The sequence below is a fragment of the Podarcis filfolensis genome, assembly GCF_964270895.1.
Source record: "Podarcis filfolensis genome assembly, chromosome: 13".
NCBI lineage: Eukaryota > Metazoa > Chordata > Lepidosauria > Squamata > Lacertidae > Podarcis > Podarcis filfolensis.
This window is the reverse complement of record NC_139615.1, coordinates 18,824,807-18,852,601: the sequence shown is the minus strand read 5'-3', so window position 1 is coordinate 18,852,601 and position 27,795 is coordinate 18,824,807. Positions and strand designations below refer to the sequence as shown.

Genomic DNA, 27,795 nt, shown 5'->3' with positions numbered 1-27,795 from the left:
AAAATGTGTTCCTTTGAAAACTGGACCTCATCTGCAAATTGTCATTGGGAACAGATTTAGAACTCTTTCTGCTATCTAAGCTCATTTGCTTGTGAGTTCAGTGGGCGGTTCAACACTGATGTTTACTTGTAGGCACAAAACCTTTGGAATAAGGATTGTAACTGAGACCAGAAATGATGCTTTGTCAAATATTTGGGGTGGGGTGCGAGGGAAATAGAGCTTCCAAATATCAATATCAAAGGTTCTAGTTGGATGTTTTTCTTTCTTTCTTTTTTAATTCTTAGGCTTCTTTCTTTTTTATTGTGGGCTTACTTGGCCTTTGACAGATGTTTTGGCCTAAGTATTTCAGTATTGCCTTCCTTTCCTATTCGGGCTCCATGCAACATGAAAGCATTAAAAAGAAGACCAAAGCACAGAGTCATGCCCAGAATTCAGATTTCAGATTTGGACAAAAGTATTTCAATTCAGGATTTCAAGCCCAAATCATTGGCTTGCTGGCAATCCCATTTTTAAAATAAAAATAAAAATCCAGCTATTAATGTACCTGCTAAACAGTTACCCAGCATATGATTAGGTCTTAAATAATAGTTTGTAGAATTACAGAATATTTGCTATAAAACCAATTGATTTTGTATCATTGTCATAAGCAAAGGTGTTGTAAACATGTTTCGATCCATGGGAAACCACTGTAAACCAGCTGTAAATCCTATAGATAAATGCTTTTTTCTCATTTATAAAATGCATCAAACTGGTTGCTAACAAACAGTAAACCCGTTGCAGTTTTATAATAAACCAGTCTTAAGCTTGTAGCAAAAATGTAAACATGTTGTAACATAGCAAAATTATTTTAAGTTGGTTAGTAAATCACTAGTAAATCTGTAGTTAATCTGCTTTAAGTCTACATAAAGCCTATAGCAAATTTTCTCTAATACTCATATCAAACATTTCATAAATAAGTTGTAAAGCATGTGCTGTAAAACGGATACATGGTTTTGTCAAAACTGTTATAAAACTCCAAATTAAGTCAATATAAAGTAGAATAAGCTATATACGAACAGCTTAATACGTTGGCTGATGCTTAAATCTCTGTTAACATCAACATCCATAAAACTGCTGTAATTTGGGAAGGGGACACCCTTTAGTAAATATATGCTAGTAAACACATCCACAGTAGTTCTCCAATGACGGCTAATTTTTATATGTCAGATAAGTATGTGAACATTTTGTAATAAAATAATTAGGATATACTACAATATGTTTTATACATGAAGCCCACACACAGCATATTTGCAACCTTATCCCGATTAAGCTGTTTTAGGCAGTTTCAACTGCAAAGGAGGACCAAATTTTAAATATTTCATAACACAGTGGCCAGAAACGGAAAGCTATTTTAATCATCATGTAGAGCCACGGTCAAGTTGCATTTTCAAACTATGTTTTAAAAGATTTCCAGTGTTTTCACCTAAGATCTAGCTTCCTAAATCAGTATTATAATGGAGTGTCCAAAAGTTAATATTATCAGAGAACAGAGTTTGCCGCAACTCTATTGTAAATCTATTGTAAACACATTTGTAGGCATTGTTTGCAATAGATTTACATATGAGGTCTAGATTTTAAACATGGCACCAGAGTACAATACCCAAAATGTATATGAAATGGTGTCCTTTAAAGAAACCTGTAATGAACCTATAGTATACTCAGAGGTAAAAAAAGATAAACAGTAGGTTTATTTGAGGCTGGTTTTCCCAAAGATGGCATGGTTAATGTAAAGATCGCGTTGTCAAAAAGTCAGCCTGCCTGGCACATAAGGTTCAGCTTTCAAGTGAGAAACCAACCCAAAAATATAAACCTGTGCAAGTTGTGTTGTAAGCCTCATAGTAAACCTACAGTAAATCTCTAACCTGTCTTAAGCTGCTAGGTAATCTTCCTTCTTTTTTTCACACAGTGGATAAAAAACAGAGGGGTGGTTTTTTTTCGCTCTCTTGGAGATGTTTCTTTTGTTTTCAACAGGAAATGGCTCTCAGAGAAGAGACAGGCTCACAGGCTCTCCCCCTCCCCCCCCACGTGCACATTTTCAGGGGTGCCTCAACCACACACTCCCATTCGCTCTGGACGGGAGAAGCAACTGTTGCCAGATCCTTCGGCCAACAAGGAAGGGGCATCAAGAGGTCTTTATGCCAACCGCCACATCCACCTCTTCTTCAGGCTGCAGGGTGTGCCACTGGGCAATGGGTCTCCGAGGATTGGCCAGCATGTCGGACCAATGGCGCAGCTCGGCCCCCGTGGCGTTGCAGCCCACAAAGATCTTCCCGATGGCTTCGTTTTTGCCCAGTTTGTCATAATCCAGGACCGTCAGAACAACCTGGACTTTCTGTGAAAGGGGGGGAAACAGGCACGATCAGCAGCAGAAGAGCAATAGGCGAGCTTAACCCTCTCCCTTCCCTCCTTTTCCCACCTACAACTCTTCCCATCATTTACTCTCTCACACAGCTTGGCTTCCAGATGCATCTTTGCCAAATTGCTAGGGGAATGGAATTGGGGAATGGAAGTGAACAGTTTGTCGGTGTATAGCGGCTGGTGGGTAAAGGATTAAGCATTCTCTGCTGAAAACTGCACCCTCTCCCCACCGCTTTGCAAAAACAATTGGGTCCTTATTATCAGAAGGAAACTTGGCAAGATTTAAGTATTTTTGACCTGGGGCGAGGTTGGGCCATCTAATTTTAATGAGGCTATGTCTTTCCACCTCCTTAAAGCCTGGAGCTTTTCAAAGGGTTGCAACTGAATTGGGGGGCGGTATCTAGAAAAGGCTGGTACATAAGCCAGAACCAGCAGATTCTATCGTGATTTGAGGACTGAGTTTCTTTCTACTCACAGGAGCATATGAGGAACACCGTGATTATCAATTATTCTTTTAAGAGTGAGATTGGCATAATTTGTAATAGCAAAGAAGTGTTCGGAATATGTCGAGGGTCTTTCCAAATGTTATCATTAATCCACCCAGAGTGGGGGTGGGGGGGGGAGGATGTGCAAGTATTTTTACAGCCAGAAGGCTCAGAATGAAGGAGGATCCACAACAGCTCAGCACCCAGGCAATAATAATAGCAAGCCAGTTAGCTATCTGAACATGCAGTGGAGCAGTGACGGGAAACAGCAAACTAGTTTGCCCACCATGTCCTGACTTGGGCCCAAACAAATACACAAACTTAGATGCAAACTAACCAGACAGAAACCCCTATGCAAAATTCAGCACTTGTGCATAAGTGTAAAAAAGTAACTTTCTGGCAAGATTGCAAAAAATATTTGCCCACACATCTCTAGTTCAGAATTGGCTGCCTTTGGGTGAAATGGGGGTGGGGTGGGGGTGGAGAGAAGGGTGGGGGGTTACCTGGATTTGTTCAAATGGCACCTCAAAACTGAACGACTCGTTGTAATAGGGATTCAGTGTGTTTTTCTTAATGGTTGTTTTCTTCTTCTTGATACGTTTCCCTCCTTGCATGAGATGGATTTTAACATAGGGGTCTGGGATAGGAGTAGAAAGATATTTCAGAATCACACAGGGGTTCCATTATGCAATGTATAATGGTGATCTATGTTCCCATCTCCCCCACCGCTAATGAATTGTGATTTTGATGTCTATTGAAGGGCCACAGCTAAGAGGTAGTAGAACATCTGTGCTTTGCATGCAGAAGGTCCATGGTTCAATGACAGGCATCTCCAGGTATGGCTGGGAGAGAGCCCTGTTTGAAATCCTAGAGGGTGGATGCTGGTAATAAGAAGAAAAGCAACAGTCCATCTAGTCCAGCACTCTCTTCTCATAGGACTCAGCTATACAGCTGCAAATAAAATGTTTTAAATGTGTTGTAAAGTGCAATATACAAATGCGACACTAGATGGCAACAGTGAGTTATAGGCAAATTCAATATATTTTCCAAAATGTTTTTTAAAAAGCATTTTCACAGTACAATATTTTTAATATGTGCATAGATTCCATACTAAGTGGCCACCCAGATGCCCATGGGGTGATGATGATGATTATGCTTTTTATTATTTTTATGCCACCCATCTGACTGGGTTGCCCCAGCCACTCTGGGTGGTTCCCAACAAAATATGAAAAACACAATAAAACATCCAGCATTAAAAACTTCCCTATGCAGGGCTGCCTTTAGATGTTTTCTACGTCATATAGTTGTTTATCTCCTTGACATCTGACGGAAGGGTGTTCACGCCACAGCAGACAGTAAAACATACTGAGAAGGCCCTCTGCCCAGTTTCCTGTAACTTTACTTCTCGCAGGGAGGAAACTGCCAGAAGGCCCTCGGAGCTGGACCTCAGTGTCTGGGCTGAATAACGCTCCTTCAGGTATACTGGGCCTAGTTCATTTAGGGCTTTAAAGGTCAGCACCAACACTCTGAACTGTGCTTGGAAATGTACTGGGAGCCAATGCAGATCCTTCAGGACCAGTGCTATATGGTCTTGGCGGCCACTCCCAGTCACCAGTCTAGCTGCCACATTTGGGATTAGTTGTAGTTTCCGAATCACCTTCAAAGATAACCCCACATAGAGTGCATTATAGTAGTCAAAGTGGGAGATAATCAGTGCATGTACCACTCTGGCAAGACAATGCTCAGGCAGGTAGGGTCTCAGCCGTCGCACCATGTGGAGCTGGTAGACAGCCTCCCTGGACACAGAATTAACCTGCGTTTCCATGGACAGCTGTGAGTCCATAGCAACAACACTCTCCTCACCTGCGACTCCCCAGCAACAGTGGAAGTTAAATATTGTCTGTCGAGGATAAGCTTATACTGAGCTGGGAGGGCCAATGCTCTAATTCGGTATATAACAACCACAACCACCAATTAGACCCACAAATATGAAAATATACTTGTAATCCACTTCAAAGAAAAAATACATATTTAAAAAAGTGTAGCAAACCATAATACCACAGCACAACCGGTTATAGATCTGCTTCAGCCATTAAGTCTTTTTCACAAATGGCCCCATTAGTCATAGAAACATAGAATCATGGAACTAAGTCTTTAGAAAAGGTTTCCAACTAAAAGAAACCCATGCTATGTCCTGATTCAGTTTACCACAATGGCGAGTTCTTACCTGAAAGACCCCCCACGTCCATTTTTTTCAGGTTTTTCGCTTCTAGCACAATAACTGTCAGCTTCCCAGCCGTAGGGACATACCGGAGAGAAAAGCAGATGTCTCCCAGCTTCTCGTGCTAAAGAGAGGAAAATAGGGCTAGTTTAGAGCGAGGATGGAAGCATCAAGAGCGAATCTCCATATTCAAGGGGTGGGTGGGTGATTTAGTGCAGGCAAAACCCTTCAAATGGTTGGCAACCTCCTCTCTGCCATCCACAGGATGCCAATTCTGTGGTCAGGACTCATGTGAGTCTCCTCCTCACAGCCCCAGATGTTGAATCATACAAACTCCACATGCCAGCGAGGTGAGGCAGTTAGAGTGTGGATAAATGAGAGCACAAAGTCCACCACTGGCCTAAATTACCTCACAGGTTTGTTGCAAGCAAAAAAAACACAAAAAAACCGGAGAGTGCAGGAGAGCCATATGTGCTGCCTTGAACTCCTTGGTGGGATATTAATGTTAAATAAATGGGATATAAATGTAAATGTAAATAAATACACAAGTAAAATCATCCCAGCTATCTGATGTCAGCTGTTTATGGAAAAGAAGAAGAAGAGTTTGGATTTGATAGCCCGCTTTATCACTCCCCTTCAGGAGTCTCAAAGCGGCTAACATTCTCCTTTCTCTTCCTCCCCCATAACAAACAATCTGTGAGGTGAGTGGGGCTGAGAGACTTCAGAGAAGTGTGACTAGCCACAGGTCAGCCAGCAGCTGCATGTGGAGGAGTGGGGAAGCGAACCCAGTTCACCAGATTACGAGTCTTACTTGCCCTTCACTCTAAGGTCCCAGGGTGAATTGCAACAATTAAAACACAATGTTAAAAACTGATTTAAACAACTCACAATCACAGAAATGAGGTGGGTCCTACAAGTATCAAAAGCTGGGGTAATAAGCTGTGAGTTCAGAATTCACCAAAATAACATGTAAAGGGCCCCAACTGTGATGTTCAAACCCGCTTTCAGAGTCAGGCACTTCTGAAAGAGGGTCCACACTGATGGATCCCTACCTCTTCTTTCTCCGCTGACTGCAGGTCCCGCCACTCTTCAATGACGTGGGCCAGGTCCACCGTGTTCATGGGGATGCGTATCTCACCAATGGCATCGTGCTTGGAGAAGCGGTCAAAGTCATAGACGGCCATGACAAGGGTCTTGCCGCCCAGTTCCGAGTAGGGGACCTAAGGGCCAAACACACGAGTTGATTAAATGGCAGATGGCATTGCAAGGGTGCAGAACCTCCCACCTGAGGGTCAAATGTAACTCTCTGGACCTATCAGGCTCTCAGAACTCTCAGCAGGCCCCACCCCCTCTGCTCAGGCCACACCCCCTCACAGGCTCTGCTTTGCCCCCTGAGTGTTTTGGCCTGGCTGGAAGGTGTCCTTCAACAATGATGATGCTTCTTCCTTGCCTGGATGGAGGATTCAAAGGGAGTTATTAGTGTCTGGGTAGGCACTGGCTACTGTCCTAAGGGAAAATTTGCAATTTTTGCCCTGCCCACTCCTGGCCCCGCCCACCACTGATATATGGCCCATGGTAGTTTGCCCTGAAGGGAATGTTGCGTCTCCCTGCCTCTGTGCTATTGGTCGATTCAGTGGTAAAACTGTGTGCGATAGGGTGGGGAGGGAGAAGAGGATCCGCAAAGTATGGGGAGAAGCCAATGGTAAAAAAGGAAGGCGATGGAGTAGATGGGGAAGAAATGCTCAGCAAAGCTCAGGAACTTTGGCCAAGATGGAAGAGGGAACATGCAGAGGACAACTTGCCTTAAACGTGAAGGACTCGTTGAACGTGGGGTTGAGGGTTTTGCGGTGCACTTTGGTCTCGTATTTCTTCTTCTTCTCTGGGAGCAGGAAGACTTTGACGTAAGGGTCCGAGGTGCCCCCGATGTCCAAGGCTGGCAGGTCAGCAGCTTGCAGAATGCCCACCACCAGCTAGGGAAAGGTTTAAGAGGAACAGAGGTAAGCTACCTTGCCTCGGATCAGACCACTGGCCCATCCAACCCAGCTGGCAGCACTGACCATCCCTACCTGGGTGCTTTGGAAGTCATAATCAAGCGAGTACTGGAGTTTCCCCAACTTCTCCTGGGGCTTTTCTTCCTTGGGCTCCTGCAGCAGAGATGGATCCAAATCTTCTATCTCAGGCTGGACCTGGGAGGGAGGGAGATAGGGAAGGGTCAGAGCAGCCAACATGGAAGTATTAGCATCAAAGACAGAGAGCAATCCGCACCATATATCTGAAGTACTCCACGCTCTTTACCACCCCCCAAAAGAACCCTGGGAACTTTAGTTCCCCCATCACACTGCTAATATTCTCACTGCCCTTAAAAAACTACATATACTTTTAAGCTATGGTGTGGATCTGCCCAGGAATGTTGACGTATGTAACACAGAACAATCTACAATTCTTAAAACGCGCAAGTTGATCAGGTATATAAAACGTATTTTGGAGGCACAGAAGCAAGCGCCTAATAAGGTAAAGGTAAAGGGACCCCTGACCATTAGGTCCAGTCGTGGCTGACTCTGGGGTTGCGGCACTCATCTTGCTTTATTGGCCGAGGGAGCCGGCATACAGCTTCCGGGTCATGTGGCCAGCATGTCTAAGCCGCTTCTGGCGAACCAGAGCAGCGCACGGAAACACCGTTTACCTTCCCGCCAGAGCGGTACCTATTTATCTACTTGCACTTTGACGAGCTTTCGAACTGCTAGGTTGGCAGGAGCAGGGACCGAGGAACAGGAGCTCACCCCGTCACACGGATTCGAACCGCCGACCTTCTGATCAGCAAGTCCTAGGCTCTGTGGTTTAACCCACAGCACCACCCGCATCCCTCTATCACGTGCCTAATAGGCAGTGCTAAACTGATAGCAGCTTTTGTGTAGTTCCCTAGTTAAAAGTCAGTTTATATATGGATTATGGATGCCTGCATGTGTGCAAGTGTGCAAGTTCAGAAATATCTTAGGAAAGCGACGACTTCCCCTGGTGCCATGAGAGGGAAGCAGCCACCAGCCTTGACTCACCTTGTCAATGTAGCTCTTGCCCAGTTCCTTCACCTCCTTCATGTTGATCTGGGCCTTCACTTTGTCTTTGCCTTTCTTGCCTTTCTTCCTCTTGCCACAGCATTTCTTACAGGCGCAGAAGCAGCAGCAGAGAAGCAGGAGGCCGGCCACTATGAGGATGGTGGCCAAAGCCCAGGGCGGGACTGGAGAGGAGCAGAACAGAGGGGCAGTGAAGGTGAGTGAGCTTCAACAGCTTTTCTCTCTTTTTGGACGGAATATATATACGGTGCATCTTCTAAGTTCTGAAAGCATGTTAGTTAATGCAACAATCTTGATGACAGCCCAGTAAAGCAGGCCAGAATTATCATCCCCCCCACCCCACCCCCATGACAGAAGGGCAAATAGTGGTTTGCCTGATTATACTGGAGGAGTTGAGATTTAATTGTGAAATCCTTTACTTCAGGGGTGAGGGAACTTTTTCAGCCTTCCCTCTTGAGCAACTTCTGTAAGATATTCTGCTACAGTTGCTTTTGGTCCTTGAATAAAAGAATCCTAATGTTCCCTGAGCTGAAATGGAACTGACTCCCTAATAAGCATGCTTAGGATATAAGTCCAAGCTTAGTAGTGAGGCCATTTCCCTAAATCCATCTATGAGCCTTCCAAGCCCTTCCTCCACATGACAGTATCCTCGCAGGCCCTTGCAAGCCTTCCTGCTTTTGTGTCACTGTCACGTTTGGGGGGACACCTCCCATTTCCCCCTTCAGGCCTAAGCTCTGGCTTCTTTCTCCAGAGTTACCTAATTCCATGGAGCTCTGCCTGAAGAAAAATCTCTTTGTCGATTATACAGCTCAAAAGGTTCCGCTGATTAGGTTAGCGAAGAATAATACAGGCACCTGGACTGTTATAATGTTATATCCACACGTGGAACGTGGAACAGATATAAAGCATCCCTCTCTAGGCCATGGGGCACTAATCAGGCTATGTATACTTTGCATTAAAACTGTTAGCCAATATAACATTTAGCTTCAGAGATTTGACCAATCCAAGCCCATATATTTTCAAGCAGAGCTTCACGAGGGCAGGAGGGGGTAAACAAACTGGTATTTCATAAGTACATTCTGCAAGCTTCCTTTGCTCCACTTGTGTGGAATTAGAGGACACATACAGTCTTTGTGCGTTCTCTGTGCAAAAATTAAAACCGAACCCTCATTTTAGTGCCAAGAAATGCCAGTGTATGCGACTCAAATAGATTAGGCATTGTTTGTATCATATCTTGATGCCCTCTCAAGCCCGTTTCATCAGAAGGTGCTCAAGCTCCACCTACTTGGCAGGTCGCTCAGCTTGTTCATGAACTTGTCTTTCAAGTCAGAAAAAACATTCTCTTTGGTGGGCATTTCGGTGGCATTGAGGGACGGCTCCATCTGGGACTCTGTCACCTCCGAGTCCACCTTGGCTGACCTTCGGGCTGCATTCATTGTGGAACCTGGAAGACGAGAGAGAGGGAGAAAAGGCTAATTTGTTAACTACTGACGATTGCTGCAAGTGTAATCAGTTAAAAACAACAACAACAACAAAACCACCCTGTACAGTTTAACACCATTGACCCCATTCTTTAAGGTAGCGTCCCTTCCTCCGAATTTTCAGATCTTTTCTTTGTTTTCCCATTAAGCCTTTGACTTGTCCCTTTATGCCTTATACCTAGCTGTAAACAGGTCCAAGTTCTGGAGCTCTGCAATGCATCTCTTAATAGGTCACACTGCCATCACCTAAGATTGGGGTGGATGACCTTTTTCAGCCTGAGGTCCAGGTTCTCTTCTGGGCAACCTCCCAAGGCCCAGTGATGGGCACAGCCAGAGGCAAAAGCAGAAAGTGCAAGAAACATCACCTTTGTACAGTGGGCTTGTTTCTACACATACATACACATTTACCCTTCCTTGCCCTCCATGTAGTCAAACAAGAATCATTATCTGAGAAGGACAAAGTAATTATCAAGCCTCAAGCTTAAAAAGGTACCACACCCCTGGGGTGCAGAAAGCCACATGTTCTGGAACCCCAGGGTTTCTCACAGAGTTCTGCACACACAAAGGCTCCCCATATTGCTCCAGGCATTTGCACTGTATGGATAGACAGATGGATGCAAGCTGAAGTGGGAGAATCACTCAGCACAGTCCTGTTTTTGTTGCTCATGTGTTCTCCATAACTGTGAGAAGAACATCCAAACAGAGCTAAGGTTGCTGTAAGAAATTGTGAGGTCCTATATATGACCCTTTGGTTGGCATCTAAGGCCCTTCTCTGTGTGCCACCTTCACACAAGGTCTGGAGGCTGGCAATGCAAGAACTGGCCTTTTCAGTGGTGGCTCCCCACTTGTGGAATGCTATTCCCAGAGAGATTTGCCTGTCAACACTTTTTATATATATATTTTAGGCACCATGCAAAAACTTGCCTGTTTTATCCAGGCTTTTGGCCCTTAATTGGAAAGGTTTTCAAGTATTTGTGGCCTCTTTTAGTTGCGCAGGATCTGCAAGACCTATGCTTAATTTTTTAAAAAGTTTTTATTGATTGTGTTTATTGTAATTGGTTTCAGTATTTCTTTTGCATCCTGGAAAGAAACTGGGAGCCAGCGCAGATCTTTAAGCTCTGGCAAGATGTGGTTGGCTCTACAAGTCTCTGTTAATAAGCTGGCTGCTGTATTCTGAGCTAGCTAGAGCTTCCAAATGATCTTTCAAGGCAGCCATCCAAGGCATTTGTCTTCTCTCTTGAATAAGCTTAGAGGTGTACAAGGTTATAATAATCCATTATTCATTTTTATTGTTTATTTTTCATTCATTTCCATTTCCATCCATTCATAATTAGTTCATTCATTTGCTGCTTTTCCCAGTGATTTTGAAAGTAAATTCAGCCAGTCTCCTGCTGCCTATAACTTTAGTAATGGTGTCCAGGGGAGCAGTTGCATTCATCTGTTGCAGCAAAGAGTCTTGTAGCATCTGGAAGACTGACCCATTTATTCAAGTAGAAGCTTTTATGAACGAGAGTTGCATCTGATGAAGTAGGCTGTCACTGTGAATGAAAGCTTACATCCTAATAAATATGTTCATCTTTAAGGCATCACAAGACTCTGTGCTGATTTGCTCCAGAAGAACTAAAATTACCACCCCTGTGTTACCAAACTCTTTGTTGTTTTATAACTTTGCCAAAACACAAAGGAAAACCCCCAGCTTTACTGTGAGATAAACTGAAAAGGACTGCTTTGCTCCCTTTAGCAGAGGAAAGAGAAGGGCGAGAGGAGATGAAATGAGGATGATTTACAAATACATCTGGGGGATTAATACAATGATGAGATGGGGGGGGGACTAGGTAAAATGAGCGCATGGATAAAACCATAAACGGTTTCGCTCATTGGCTCTCTGGTTTTCTGGATCAGTTGCCCCAGGTTTGCTTATGCAGAATTGTGTTTTGATGTGATATATTTGGGCAGGGGGTGGGTGTGAAATGCATTAGGTCATTCTGAGCTAAAGTTTCTCAGAATGCGTTTTTTGGGGGTATAATCTCTCCTCTTTCTCAGAGCCTTAGAAAAAGAAAGCCAAAGTACTGCAGAATTTTCTCTGAATATTCTCCATGATTTATTTTGTTATATTAATGTTTTTTGGTGAGTGGATGGGTGGCTACCATCCCCAAGCACACAATGCCCTGAGCTTTGCTATGTCCAGTGCACTGTGGAGGGTGGAAAATGGTGGCTACATGGTTAGCACTTGCAGCAGCAGCAAAAAGAAGAAGAAGGAGACTCTTGGCATGGGTGGGGCAGAGGGGGGAGGAGAATAGCTGTGATACTGCCATGGCTAATTGTGAGCCCCCATCCTGAAGAAACTGGGATAATTTATCCTCTCCCTATAAAAAAATCACTGAAAATGTCTGTGCCGCCCCCCCCCCATTTCTCTTCCTTCAATTTGAGAGGCCATCTGTGGCCAGCACTATGTGCAGCAGATTGTGGAAATTGACGTTATTGGTTTGTTTTTGTTCTTGTTTTCATTATATATTTTGTGTTTTTTATATTGCAGTTTTATGTTGTGAACCACCCTGAGATCTATGGATATAGGGGTGGTATACAAATCTTGATAACAACAATAATAATACTTTGTTTGAAAGCAAGAGCCTGGATCCTTGCGCTCTCATCCAACAGAACGGCAATGTTGGGAAACCTTAGCCTGAGGGTTGCATTCTGGGAGGCAAAATGAAATATATATATTTGTACAGTTGGCTAGCTTCTGCACCCCCCCCCCATCTCTATCCTCCTGCCAGGCAAGCGTGAATCCTTATCCTATCAAGACACATCCCAGCCAGGCAAAAGCACTCGCGAGGAGAGTGCAAGCGAGGGCTGCTAAGGAGTGTGGCTTCAGAGTCCCGAGGGCCACACTGGAAGGTGTGGAGAGCCAGATCTGGCTTCCCCCATTCTTGCAAAAGGCTGTAGTGTATCTACATTGCAGAATGGGGGCGTGTTGCTTCTCTTTCCCAGTCTCCTCTCTCTCAGCCTCTCTGTCACACACACACACGCCCCTCACTCAAAAACAAAGATGCTCCCTTCTGCTGAGAGCCATCTTGCCTCAATGAGGGTTTGGCGAGGAAAAGGAAGACGCAGCTGCCGGGGCTCACGGACTCCCGCGACAGGGAAGCCGCTGATTGGATGGGGGCATCTCCCCTGACGCTTGATGGACAGAAAGGCAACAGCTTGCCGAGAAGGGAGGGAGAGAGGGGGCGGCAGCCCCTCGGGGACTTTCCTCGTAATCAGGCAGGCAAGCAGGCACGTAACGCAGGGACGCAGCGCTGGATTTCAGGACCTTGGAGAGCAGCAGCGCCCGGCGGGCATGGACGAGTGCGCTATTGATCGCCTTAGCAGAGAGCTGCCCCTCCTCCTCCCCTTTTAAGACACTCGATCTAGAGAACCCAGGCGTCCCGAGTGCAGCCATCCCTCCCACCCCCACCCCAATCCCTGCTTTTACTACCTAGCCTTTCCAGGGGAGATCGGAGTCTGGCTCCCAGCCACTCTCCTCCCTTTTAACTCACTAGCCCTCCCGCCCCGCCTCCACAGTGCAAACCACTCAAAATGGCCTTCTCCCTAGATCCCTTTAGAGTGGTAATGATTTCCACTCTAAATAATTAAGGAGGACCGAAAAGAGCTGGGTGCGGAGGACGAGAGGGAGCCCGAGGGAGCGCCCGCCTTGGATTATCATCCCCAGCGCTTGGCCACCGTCTCTCCGCACATCAGACTGACAGGCCGTTTCTCTTGGTTGGACACTCCCGTTTATCTCCTGACAAATAGGCCGGAACGGCCTCGGGATTCGAAAGCAGCAGCCGCCACCCGAATAAATGAATAAAAGAGCACGGTTCAAGCCCAACTTGCTCCTGGAGGCAGCATTTGAACTCAAGACTCGCGGTCTGGTTTAAAAACAACAACATCAGCTTCCCTCCCCCATTCTGCATGTGGCTGAAAGGAAAACATGAAAGTGGCACGGAGAGAGCTGTGATTTGACTCTTTGATTGGGGGTTTTAAGGGCGCTGTTCTGAAAGCCACTCATGGGAAAATTTACTGGCGTGGTTATTGTGCAGAAGCTATATGTGCTTATAGTGGTTATGAGAAAGCTGTGAACAAGAAAGCCTGCATTTCAGACTTCAGCTCAGCCACATAAATGGTGATCTGCTGTTAGTATTGATTGCGGATGCTGCTTTCCACCATTTTAATAATAATAATAATAATAATAATAATAATAATAATAATAATAAATACATTAAATGCTAGTCCTACTCAGAGTAGATCCTTTGAAGTTAATGAACTTGATTAACTTAGGAGTCTACTTTGAGTAGAACTGAATACAACCCATGCTGTACAATCCTGGCTTATAGGCAGGGCTTAAAGCAGCTCCTGTTTCAGATATAATGTGTATCTGGCTTGGCAAACCTCAGGCGTATTGCATAAAAATGTGGTGGAAAGAGCAGGGAAGGGGACCATGCAAACACAATGGTTATCTGTGGTCCAATAAACCATGGTTTATTTTACTCACTGAGATCCTTCCATCTGAACTGGGCTTCTGTGTGCAGGAAGAATTAACTACAGTTCAATACACATGTTTGATAGAGAGGGGTGGATATTAGGGGTTTTTTTAAGGAAAAGAAAATGGGTGCTGCATTTAACTCTCCATAGATTAAAAAAAAAAGAAGAAGAAGAAGAGAGAGGGTTTTAAAATGTTATTACATAAATGACACTATTTATTTTTATAAGTGAAAGGGATCCAGTTATTTAAATACACTGTGTGGGCTTGTTCTGACTGCCATGAACAGTGATGTTCACAGTCTATCAGGCACAATTTTACTTTTAAATACTGTTTCGGTTTTGATGGAGAAACTGAACGGAAGGGAAACGGCGTCTGTGGAGCCAGAAAGACACAAAGAAATCGATGGACTGACAGATGTTCTATTTATTATTAGTCGAAAGCTCTGCGCTCTCTGCTCCTGCCCTTCCCATCTCCACCTCCTGTGTCCGCCGCACATGACAGGCCCTGAAGTCTGTCACCCACCTGCCACACTCATTCTGCCTCCCCGCCTCTGATAGCTCACAGATGGGCTTGGCACAGCTTATGCGCTTCTCCACACCCCAAATCCTCCAGACATTGTTTCAGAAGCAAGGATTTAACACCTTGCAGCTGCTGTGCAGAGAAAGGGATGCTTGAGTGCAGGAGATGATTCATGTCTTTACCAGGGGATGGTCTGGAGGCAAGCAATGCAGCTGCCTTGCTGTAGCTAAGCAGGTCTGGGCCTCACCTTTCCTCCATGGCAACACTGAAGCAAACGTTCTTCCAGGGAATCTCTCATCCAGGCACTGAACAGACCCAGACCTGCTAAGAAACTGCATCCTGCATCTTCTGTGTTCCCAAACTAACACCCTCCAAGCATCCTGCCATTGCAGCTACACAGGAAGGTGTCTTAAATGGAGTCAGACTATTGATCCACCCAGTTCAGTACTGTCAACTCTGACTGGCAGCAGCTGTCCAGGATTTCAGGGAGGGAGCCTCTCCCAGCCCTATGTGGAGATGCTGGGGGCTGAACCCAAACCTTCTGCATGCCAGGCAGATGCTCTACCACTGAGGCAGGGCTCTGCCCCCAAAGGATCACAGTACCTGCGGTAAATGGGTCTTAGGTAGGGCTGGGTGATATCTGGTTTTCAACTTCTTGATGTACCACCAGCTAAACATCACAATATACTGATATATCACAATGTCTGAACTAAGCATGGAGCTAGGTACAGTGGTACCTCGGGTTAAGTACTTAATTCGTTCTGGAGGTCCGTTCTTAACCTGAAACTGTTCTTAACCTGAAGCACCACTTTAGTTAATGGGGCCTCCTGCTGCCGCCGTGCCGCCGGAGCCCGATTTCTGTTCTCATCCTGAAGCAAAGTTCTTAACCTGAAGCACTATTTCTGGGTTAGCGGAGTCTGTAACCTGAAGTGTCTGTAACCTGAGGTACCACTGTAGATGCACTGGCTGGCTTCACGTTTTCCCCCACATTGTGATTTCTGCATAGCGCGCACACGCACCCCCCCCATGATTTGCAATATATTGCCAGCTCAGAATTATGATACTGATATCACAATATGGATTTCAAACCGGTTTGGGACGATATATCAATATATCACCCAGCTCTAGTCCTAGGTTAGAAACTCTGTTAATCTGATGTTCTCTGATGTTCACTTAGACAAACAGTTCTCTAAGCAGAAACAAACATCTCTTGTGGGTCCTGCTGATCTTGGTTCCACAACACCATCTTTTCCCCATATGCATACTCATGTAGCACCAACCTCTCCTATCTGTGGCCAGGCCTCTGCTTTTTCTTTTTCTTTTTAAGAGAAACATATAAAACACAGTGGTACCTCAGGTTAAGAACTTAATTTGTTCTGGAGGTCCGTTCTTAACCTGAGGTACCACTTTAGCTAATGGGCCTCCCGCTCCCGCTGCGCCACTGGAGCACGATTTCTGTTCTCATCCTGAAGCAAAGTTCTTAACCCGAGATACTATTTCTGGGTTAGCAGAGTCTGTAACCTGAAGCGTCTGTAACCCGAAGCGTCTGTAACCCGAGGTACCACTGTAATATGATATGAGAAATGAATGTACCTCTGAGCATGTACAGAGTGGTTTCCTTCCGCCACTGCATCCTCTCCTCACAAACAACAGGAACTTCCTTCCCAAGCAGACAGCAGGACTTTCAAATAAATTTCTTGGGTCCATGTTAACACAAGAAGAGACTTACTGGATCAGGCCAGAGACCCAGATGCCTGTGAGAGGCCTGAAAACAGGCCCTGGGTGCAACAGAGCCTTCTCCCCGCTTGTGATACTGCCCCCCCCCCATACTGTAAGTTATTTGGTCAACACTTGTAACTCGCTTCCACTCCTTCAGCCCCACTGCTCTCCCCACACCCATCTTGCTTTTCACGTGGCGGCGGCAGGGAGAGGATATAAAATGAGGCACATTAAAGAAAATGAATCTAATTTGCTTAATTTGCCACATTTATCTATTAAGCTGACTAATTGCGGGATCTCGGTCTGTGTGCGTGTGTTTTCAGATTTCCAGAACTCCTGTTTATGCAACAGTGTGTCCTGAGATCAACCCTCTTTTTCTCCCTCCCTCCCCCCCCTCATTTCCTGGACGAATGCGCAGTGACACCCCTCTCCCCCAAGCTCCAGCGACGCCTTCCCAACCCGGGGGCCTGTTTCCAACTTGTCCCCAGATTTCCTGTCAGCTTCAGCTTCGCTCCCCGTCCTCCAGTTTGCTCATCCATACTTCACAAGGCTGTCAGAAAGGAAGAGCCTTGTTGGGAGGGAGGAACTGAAGGTGGGGGTGGGGAAAAACTGCCCCCCCTTCCTTCTAGGAGAAGTCGCTTCCTCGCTTGAGCTGATTGACTTGGGTGTGCAGGGGAGGGAATCAGATTCACAAACTAAATTCTCCCCCCTCTCAAAAGCACCTTCTCTTATTTCACGCCTGGTTTAAGTGCTGGAGTTAGCATTGTTTTTAAGGCAGGCATAACAATAAAACTCTGAGTGGGGTGGGGAAAGGATGCGATTCGCGATTCGCGTAGCTATGGAGGGAACTCCTTTTTCTGTGGGGGGGCAGGGCTCAGCGTCTACAGCAGCGATGAATAACCTTGTTCTTTCCTGTTGAGAGCCGTATTCCCTCGGGGGAGAGGGCAATGGTCAGGGAGGGGCTACATGCCTGCATGGAGAGGTTGGCAGGACCAGAAGGAAAAGTGGGCGAGGCTCCTCCTCCTTCCTCTCTCTCTCTGCCACCGCTTTTCTCTCTCTTCCTCATGCCTTCTTGGTTTCTCTGTGTACCGCTCCTTTCTCTCCCTCCGACACCCTTCTCTCTGTGTCAACCCTTCTCTCTCTCTCTCTCTATCACTTTTTTCCCACCACCCCTTTCTCTCACACCCTTCTTTCTCCCTGCCCAGTGGGCTGACAGATGAGAGACTTCACTCTTGCCAGTCCTTCTTCCACCATCCCCTCCTCCTTCTCTATTTCTCTCCTTCTAGTGTCCCCTTCGCACACAAAATGAGGCTGAAGGTTTTTCCTGCAGTTAGGCTGTGGGTTACATGCAGCCCTTGACCCACAGGGCCCTCGCTTTCAATCCCTAGCCTGCTCCAGTACAAACACTTTAAAGGTAAAGGTAAAGGGACCCCTGACCATTAGGTCCAGTCGTGGCTGAGTCTGGGGTTGCGGCGTTCATCTCGCTTTATTGGCCGAGGGAACCGGCATACAGCTTCCGGGTCATGTGGCCAGCATGACTAAGCCGCTTCTGGTGAACCAGAGCAGCGCATGGAAACCCCGTTTACCTTCCCACCGGAGCGGTACCTATTTATCTACTTGCACTTTGACGTGCTTTCGAACTGCTAGGTTGGCAGGAGCAGGGACCGAGGAACGGGAGCTCACCCCGTCACAGGGATTCGAACCGCCGACCTTCTGATCAGCAAGTCCTAGGCTCTGTGGTTTAACCCACAGCGCCACCCGCGTCCCACAAACACTTTAGCTAACCCTATTTACAAGGGACAGTTCCCATTTTCTAATCATGACCCCTATTGAAATACTGTCTCTGTAATCCCCACCTCCCCTTTTGTGGTAAGGACTTTTACCATTTGTTGCCAGGGCTAGTCACAAGAGCAGTCATGCTTTGAGATTCAGCCACCTCCTTCCCAATTAACACCAAGCAAGTCAATGAGTGTATCTCATCTCCAGAGAACGTGCATGTAAATTCCTGCACATTAACATTAAGGCTCTGAGCACTGAACAGCTTGCCATCTCACCCGCTGCAGCTTCACGCATTGTGTGTGAAGGTATCAGCAGCAGCACATTATTTGGGTATCTTCAGCAGGGATGGAGAAGAACCAGCGGTCATCTGGATGTTGTTAGCCTGTCTGTTGGCCATGATGAGTAGGGCTGATGGGAGCCTGAGTCATACAACCTCTGGAGGATCATTAGGCCCCGCCCCACCCCCTAATCATCAATGTTGCCTATGCTTGTTTTGTGACCATTTGGTTTATGAAGCCTGGCTCCTGACTCTTGTCTCAACAGCACTACTTTGAACATCTCATCCAGGAAGTTGGGAACACTGTCTTCGAACAGAGGAACAAAGCATTAAGACCTTGCTCTTAATGTTGTAAACAGCAAGGAACGTAATAGCCAGAGTGGATGGCAAAGGCCCAGACTCATTTTCCCCTCTCTGCCTCTTCCCCCTTCAAGAGCAGATGTCTTACCAGATTAGCAGTTTCAGTCTCTTGCCTTGTGGGTGGCTCACACTTACTCGCATTACACGTTGTGAAGTGTCATGGAATAGATTGGGGGGGGGGTAAGACAGAGAAGAGCATTTCCTTGCTGAGCTGGTGGTTGTTCCAGCAAAGGTTCACCTTCTTTACACAACAGATCTTTGGACTCAGTCAGTCTCACACGGCCGGCCCTACTGTGAGACAGGGTGCACCAGCCTGTTCCTGGAGGCAGATTGTAGGGTGCCACTGAAGAAGAACAATTTATCAATTGCCTAGTAATTCATGATCTTTCCCTCACACTACTAAGTTTGTAATGTTTTGTAGGGTCAACCCAGTCAGATGGGCAGGGTACAAATAATAAAATTATTGTTGTTGATGGTGATTAGATCAATCAAAACTACCCTGTTTCAAATAAAAATGCAACTGCATTAATTGGAATATCTATCACAAACTTGGGGGAGGGGGAAGCCAGCTTCTCCATTGAAGGGGATTCGTGTTCTAAGATGGCAATGGCTGTGCAACATGAGTCATGATGCCTGGGTACTATGTCCAGCACTGGAAGTGGTATGACTCTAAATGCCGCTTGCTCAGAATCACAAGTAGGGAGAATTGCTCAGGTCCTGCCGGTGGTCTTCCCAAAGACCTCTGGTTGGCCACTGTGAGAACAGGATGCTGGACTCAATGGGCCTTTGAAGTGGGCCTTCTTATGACCTTATGAGCACAGCCAGTGAGGAATGTATCCTTCCCCCTTCAGCAATATTATTTATTCACAGGTGCATTTATACAGATGTAATAAATTGCAGTTGTCTTCAGTTCATCAGCCAGAACTCAAACAACACGTCCAACATCCTGTTTTTCCGCTGTGGCTAAGCAGATGCCTCCAGGAAGCAAACAAGCAGAACCCAAAGGCAACAACCTGCCCTAGCTGCTTGGCTAATCCTTGGAGGTTATATTATCCTTGGATATGGGAGCCTATTTAGCTTTGGTGGACAAACAGGGCTTTGCAGCCACCTAAACCAGGAATCACCACCACCACATGGCAATGAATTCTGTAAGATGATTTTTCAAAATAGGATAAAGGTAAGTGAACCATACTTGTTTTTACTGGGGTTCTTTTATATTCTGCTCTTAATTTAGACCAGGGGGTCACCAACAGTTTTTAGGGCCATTATTTTTTTGAAGTACCATGGGCACAACCCACTCTGGTCACTTCTTGCTTACCATTCTTCCACCCAAAGAGACAGAAAATACACATGTGTGTACTCAGAAACACACTTCACTTTCCCAAGGGATCTGTGTAAAAGTTGAATCTGGCAGAATTCATCCGAGCCACCGTGAAAAGCACATAGAGCTGACACAGGAAGTGGGAAAGAGAACCACTCTTGCCACTTCCTCCTTCATCTCTATGTATTTTTCACAGGAGAAAAAGGTATCCATCCTTGTGGGAGCCAAGCAAAGACCTCAAGGGTGCCATGCCACTAACAGGTACCACATTGGCAACTCCTTTATTTAGGAAATCCCTGAGCAGGTTCACAAATCAGAATGTTCAGTCTACATCACAAAATCAGCCTGTTAGTTTGTCGAACTCATGGACAGGCTGCTTTGAAGGCTTATTTTGGTGACATTTTCCCTCTGGGGGCAGCAAGTAGGGCAGACACAAACAAGGTCTCAGCATCCCAACTAAGACTGCGCCATAACTTTACAAGTAAGGCAATATTGTACAGTTGCACAGAACTCATCCAAGTGGAGACGGCAGAGAGAGTGCCATAATTACATCACAATGGCTGTGCCAGCCATTCTATTCAAAGAAATTAACACAGAGACAAACATTTCAGGCTGACTGCCAAACAAACCCCCCAAACAACTGGTAGCCAGTGGAGTAATGAGTTAGAACATGTCTGAGGCCTTTCTGCTGAGCCCTGGCCTACCACCACCTAGTGAGATGTGAGATGGGAAAGGAAAATAAGTGGCAGGAATACTCAAGATCCGTATTATAAAACAAATCAATGGTTAGACCTTCTGCCTGTATGCAACAGATCAGAAGGATGGCATCCAAATGGCTGCAAATAAGCTAACGGTTCAAAATGTTCCAGGAAAGCTCTTGGAATTCAAGAACAATTTCTGCAGCGTTCTATGGTGGGATCCATTCTTGGGGGGAAAGTTCTGTGAGCAGAGCCGAAGCTAATGACATTGCTGGGTTCAATGCAGGGCTGGCTTCTCAAACCACACAGCACAGCAAGGATCCTATACAGGTCTACAAAGAAATCATTCCTTCTGGACAGAGTGGAGCTTACTTTGCAGTCTTTCTGCAGGAGGCACAGAATCCAGAGGCAGATTTAGCACAGTGCGAGCTGTTCCATCGCACCGAGCGCTGAGCCTAGTGGACGGTGCAGGGCATCACAACTATGGCGGAGTGATTTGAGCAGCACAGAAGGTGAGAGGTGGGAGGGCACTGAATTGTGGCCACTGAAATTTGAAAGACCAGAGTCTGCCCCTGCTGAATCCCACCCCTGCCTGAAATCTGAACCCCAGGCTTGGTCAGCAGGCATCTTGCTGAAGCTAAGGAGGTCTGGATCTTGTAAGTGCCTGCTTAGGCATTTATCCAGGCAAAGACATCCATGCTGCTTTCAGTTTCATCATGAAAGAGAGATGGAATATAAGATGGGATGGGATGGAAACACATCCCGGAAAACGCAGAAGGTTCCAATGGACGGTCATGATTTTTGAGGGACGGGTTTGCATTTGCATTTGCATTCAAAGTGGATTAAAGCACCCTGTTGTTGTCCCAGTGAGACAGATCCAATTATAAGTCAACAACAGACCTTTTGCAATTTGGAAAGGATGGGGAAATGCATTGAAATGTGTGGGGTGGGTGAATCACCAATGAGAAAGATGTGTAAAATCAGGAGGAATGCAGGACGGAGGTTCACAGTTGCATCATGACAGCCCTGTAAACAGATCTGAACAAATGCTCCACAAAGACTGGACGTAGCCACGGCCTAAGCTTTGTGCAAGCAAATCAGGATGAGTGCTCAATAATAAATAGGTCACCTGGAGGAGCCCAGAGTTCCTGTTGACTAAATTACTAAATTGAGCCTGCAGGAACATTCTGGAGCTCCAGCTACGAAGGAATAGGTAGGCTGACTTCAAACTATTCTCTTGTGATATTAAAACCAGTGCTTTGAACTCCCTGGCTCATAACTCAACGTCTCACAGGGCAATGCTCTCTTTGTCTGCTCAGAAGGAAGTCCCGTTGACTTTAATGCAGGCATGCCAACTCTAGGGGGTGTTAGCCCCCCAATATTAATTAGCAGGCAGCTCAGGACACCCCCCCCAATATTGAGGGGGTAGAGGAGACTGATATGCCCAGCTGAGTGTGGTGTAGCATCAAAGGCAGGTTCCTCTTAAGAACACGAGAGGAGGTGCCACCACTATTGAAGCTGCGTAGCACTGGGCAAGGCCTCCTCCCGATGACACACATACATGCCGTGCCACTGGGGCCCCCAGTCTTTGACCCAAGACAGTGTCTCTGCTCCAACGGGCTCTGGTCCCAAATAAGTGTTCATAAGGTTGCTCTGTGAGCCACTGAGCTACTTTAGGAGTTTGTAACAACTTCCCAAGGGGTAGTTGCCTTCTTGCAGCAAAAACAGGAGAACAAGGTGAGCTTATGCCACAATAATGTGTCCCATCTCTGCTATACAGTGTGGTGTAGTGGTTAAGAGCAGTAGACTCATAATCTGGTGAACCGGGTTCGCATCTCCGCTCCTCCACATGCAGCTGTTGGGTGACCTTGCGCTAGTCACACTTACTCACTTCACAGAGTGTTTGTTGTGGGGGAGGAAGGGAAAGGAGAATGTTAGCCGCTTTGAGACTCCTTTGGGTAGTGATAAAGCGGGATATCAAATCCAAACTCTTCTTCTTCTCCTCTTCTATACATTCAAAGCAGTATCGTATCACTTAAAATGGTCATATGGCTTCCCCCAAAGAATCCTGGGAACTGTAGTTTGTTAAGGGTTGCTGAGAGTTCTTAGGATACTCCTATTCTCCTCACAGAGCTACCATTCACAAAGCGACCTGTCAGTTCTTCTCGACACCCTTCACAAACTACAGTCCCCAGGGTTCAGTTTCTTGGGGGAAGGGAAGCCACTGATGTTTAAAGAGGAATCACGGTGCTTCAAATCTATCATGCCAGAGAGGCCTAAGTTTGCCAGTCTCTAAGGCAGGGGTGGAGAACCTTCCAGATGTTCTTGGACTACAACTTCCATCAGTCATGACCACTGACCATGGTGCCTTGGACTGATGGGAGCTGGAGTCTAGCAACATTTGGAGGGGAACAGGTTTTTCCATTCCTGCTTTAAGGCACCACATGCCTCTGATGATTTTAAGTGTTTGTGTTCAAAGTGTGTGTGTGTGTGTTTGTGTGTGTGTGTGTGTGTGTGTGTGAGAGAGAGAGAGAGAGAGAGAGAGAGAGAGAGAGAGAGAGAGACTATACCACTATACGTAATACATATGATTAGGTTGGGAACATGATTAAATATGTAATCCCAAAAGATGTCCAGCTTGAGAATAACAGCATTGTTGGTCACTAAGCTCTTTCCAGTTAACCCTCAGCCCATCCCCCCACTCCCTGCATCACAAAACGACACTGGAGGTGTGTTTAACTCTCTTTCCAGCTCTAACTTGCTCCCTCACCTCTCAGAAGACTCAAGAGACCTGGCTTCCTCCCAAACCTCTCACCCGCTGGATTTCTTTATGTATTTTAAATCAAGGGACACTGGGACAGAGGCCTTCCTTTGAATCGCAGATGCAATGTGCCTGGCTGTTTGTTTACTGGCAAGACACTGGGGGGGGTGGGGAGCACTCTGCACATGGCTTGGAATGCTCTTTCTCACCACTCCAACCTTACTAAGCACTGAAAGCGGGTTCTGGCCAGTTGTCCACTACGAAGCTCAGATCAAATGCCTCAGGAGATACTGGACTGGTGGCATGAGCTTAAAGTCCTAAAAGCTGGTACAAATTAAGCCCAATAAAACCAATGGGATCCTTCCAGTCTTCCAGAGGAATCAGGACAGTGGTGGCCCCTGCCCTTTGGGAGTGGCAGGGTAGAAGGCAGGAGGCCCAAACAGTAGGTGGAGCTAGAGAGCCAATGAGAGGAAGGACCAACCAAGTCTAGATTTGTGGTCCCCCCCTCCCCTGCTGAGTTCTCTTCCTAAGGAAGTGGTGGAAGCTGACAGCCAGCTCCTGCCCCCCCCCTTTAAGTAAGAAGGCAGGCAGGTGGAGACTGACTGAGGGCAAACTGAGGTTGGTGGGCAATGCCCCATTTGTCCTAATAGAGAAGCCTCCACTGAATTAGGAAGCTGAGCGCCCCTCTTCACCTCACCTGCTCTAATTCACTCCTGTTGAAGCTGGTTTCAGGGGCTCCCTCCTCAGATTTTACTGCAAGCTCTGAGCTCAAAGAAAACCATTGCACAGTGGAGACCTGCTGAGAGTCCAAGCAGAGACTCCAAGCACAGAATGAGAGAGAGAGAGAGAGGGAGTCGCCAAAGGGGCAGAGATGCAGTTTCATTCATGCACACACACACAATGTACCGTATTTTCTGTGTATAAGACACCCCCATGTATAAGACTCCAAATTAAGAAAACAACCCTCAGCACTACCCATGTATAAGGCGAGCCCCAATTTTAAACCTAATTTTTTGGTTAAAAAAACTAATCTTATACGGAGAAAAATACGGTAAATGCCTGGCAGAGGACTGGGGTGGCTGGCTTGGTGATGTCGGAGCATTCACAGCAACCCTCTCGATCTCCTTAGGAAAACTATGGCAACCAAATGCAAGCCTCCTCTTGGAGCCATCTGCAGGGACACACACGCACACCAAGCGCAACACGCCCTTTGCACAAGCAAGGCCTGCAATCCTCCCTTCCACCTCCTTCCAAGAGTAGAGCATGCACAGAGTGCTTAAGTGTGAAAAGAAAGAGGTGTGGTGGGGGCTTCTCCCATCTTTTCAGAAGCTGCATGTCACAAATCTAGGAGCCCTTGGCTCACAGCCCTACGGGAATAGAAGCATGCTGAAATGTTATCCATGTTAAAGGGTCTGATGGTTAATAATTTTTGAAGCACTGCATGGCCTTAAAGCTTAGCTTTGCCATGGCAGAATGTTCCCGTTTTACAGCTGAGGAAGTGGGACTAAGTGACTTGCCCAAGGCCACACTCAAGTCTGTAATGGAGCAAAATAGCTGGTCCCCCCCCCATTTTCTACCCATTGTGTCACTCCAGTTTTCACACCCAAAAATGAAGTCCTGACTGCAGCTGCTGTCCTCAAAAGCCAACTCACCTCCAAATAAGTGGGAGGGACGATAGCCCAACCCTCGGTTAAAAGGCTCTCCAGATCTTTCTCTGCCTGAGAGGCTTTATCTCAATGCCTGGAAGAGCTCTGTCTGCTTAATTTCTGCATATCATGCTATCAAAGAACCAAGCCAGTTGTTTTGCTTGTTTCAAAGCAGCAATCCTAACGGGCGTGAGGTTTGTTGTATTGTGTTGCCTTCTTTTTGATGGCTGGATTGCTGTGCTTCTAACAATTGCACCATAGACACAAAGTTAATGTGTGGCCCCCACACCCAGCTAACATAAGGATGCAATGAGGAGAAAGCTTCACCTGTTGAATTCCTTGCCTGTCAAAGAGGGGTTAAACAGCCCTGCCATGAACAAAGGTGAGAAGGCAAAGCAGACGTTGAAATTTAGCACTCCTTTCTTCGAAGAATTTATTTCCCTTGCTAATTACAGGTTGGGCGGGGGAGCGGGGGGGGGTTGATTGGTACTCAACAGCTACTCTGGCAACATGTTTCCAATTAATCCTGGTGAGCCCAAATGGAAATTAATCCCTTTTAATCACTGTCACTGAGCTGGGCTAACAGCAGTCGGTAGAACATGATACTCTTAATATCTGGGCCGTGGGTTCGAGCCCCACGTTGGGCAAAAGATTCCTGCATTGCAGGGGGTTGGACTAGATGACCCTCGGGGTCCCTTCCAACTCTACCATTCTATGATTCTATGATCCAGTGTGATATTGGCCTTCCCCATACAGAGCATGCATGTGTATGGGCAGGAGAGAGAGAAGTTGGCAAAGCAGGAGATTTAGTGTTTCTTAACAGGGGCCAAACCTGCCTGGACACCCTGAAACGCCCCCTCCACTCTCAGCCAGTCTAGCATAGTGGTTAGGGCGCCAGAAGGTCCTGGGGAGGCCTGGGTTTAAATCTCTGCGTTTGGCCATGGATTTAGCTGGGTGGCTTTTGCGCAGTCTCCATCCTAATCCTACCTGGCGAGGTAGATCCCAGCATAAATTAGGGAGGAAGCCACAATGGACAACACTTCGAGATCTTTGGAGAAAGAATGGAAGACTAATGTCCGCCTGCCCCCACTCCCCGCAATTCACTCAGTGATGAGATGCTCTCTTAACGTGCTCAGAAGCACTCTTAGCATTACTTCCTATGCTACAAAGCCAAGGCCTGTTACTGAGAGGAGGGCTCAGCCTGCCCTGACGCGCGTCGAGCTGGACGACGCCTCCGTTCACCTCCGCGAGCTGTGTTAAAGTTCCGCCCCGCCCTGGAGACAACAGACCGCAGCTTGCCTCGCCGTGAATTGTGGATGGTACTATAGCAACTCCCATCGGCTCAGACGCCAGACTGAGGACGTTATTGCCAAATGAGCCTCTTTCGCCTCCTGCCTTCCCGGAGGATAGCCGAGCCACCGCGGACCCCAAATCTTGCACCCAGGCAGGCTCCCTGCCGAAGTCTATCTCCCCAAGGAGAGGGCAGTTGGATGCGTCTCTCTTTCCCCAAGCAGTGGCTGTTTCCTTTAAACGCCCCCTCCCTCTCTCCAGCCAAGCAATCCACACACCTCCCTTCCATCTCCTGCACGGTTGCGGGTCGGGAGACCCACATCTTCCCCTGGACACGCACCCTCCCTCTCCCATCCCCGTCAGGGGTTGCTCGCTTCTTGTGCGCTCAAGCCTTATAGATGGAGTTCACTTATTTAGATGGGTTTAAAGGGGGTGGGGTGTCATATTTGCAGCGTGCGAGTGTGTGTGTTGGAGGGGGTGGGGGTCAACTGGCCATGCCCCATTGAGCTGCTGTGGGAAGGTGGCGGAGGATGCCATGATTCTATTAAGTTCGTACTCAGCACTCAGTTCTTCAAAATCACAATTGCGCTTTCTGTTGACCATGTCTCCACCCGCTCACCCTTTTCGATGCCAAGCGGGTGTTGCCTGGGCACTAACGCCCTCCTGGGCCTCAGTCTCCCCCTGGCATCGCTTGGGTAGGAAAAACAAGCGAGCGTCCTCCTCTGTTTCCACCTCCCACCTGGTTCCATCCGCTGTGCAAAGCTCACCGGTCACGTCTCCCTGTTCGCCCTGGACACAGGTAAGCCACCTGCCTTTGTTCCCCAAGCTTTGGGGAAAGCGGCCCCCTTCCGGAGGGAAGGGGTTCCGCCCCCTGTTCTCAAGAGCCCATCCTGCCAACCCTTGATGGCTTGAGAGAGAAAGATATATCCTCTCAGGCAAAAGGAAGAAAGAGAAATTCAGCACAACTCATAATCTCTTGGGTGCGGAGCCACCCTCTCGCGCACAGCACTCACTTCTGGCTAGAAAACCGAAGTCCCAAAGGGGCGCATCTTACCCTTTTCTCTTTCCGCTTTCTCGGCAGAAGAAGTGAGGTTTGCTGGGCAGATCAAAGGCAAAGATAGGACGGAGGCAAATCAAAACAGTTCTTCTTTTGAAAAGGAGCAGCGCGAGCGAGGAAGAGCGCAGGCTGGTAGCTTATTGTGCTTGTGTGTTTGGGGAGAGCGAGCGAGAAAGCGCAAATGAGCT

At 46.9% G+C, this 27,795-nt stretch overlaps 1 protein-coding gene across 1 annotated transcript; it reads right to left on the bottom strand.

The window, feature by feature from the left end:
- Positions 1 to 255: 255 nt before the first annotated feature.
- SYT5 (synaptotagmin 5) lies at positions 256 to 27,795 on the bottom strand. Its single transcript, XM_083581640.1, has 9 exons — positions 27,605 to 27,795; positions 9,460 to 9,618; positions 8,157 to 8,338; positions 7,170 to 7,289; positions 6,906 to 7,073; positions 6,156 to 6,323; positions 5,110 to 5,227; positions 3,386 to 3,519; positions 256 to 2,371 (listed from the first exon to the last, which is right to left on the bottom strand). Exons 2-9 carry the CDS (start codon positions 9,608 to 9,610, stop codon positions 2,162 to 2,164), a joined length of 1,251 nt encoding a protein of 416 aa, XP_083437766.1. The 5' UTR covers positions 9,611 to 9,618; positions 27,605 to 27,795; the 3' UTR covers positions 256 to 2,161.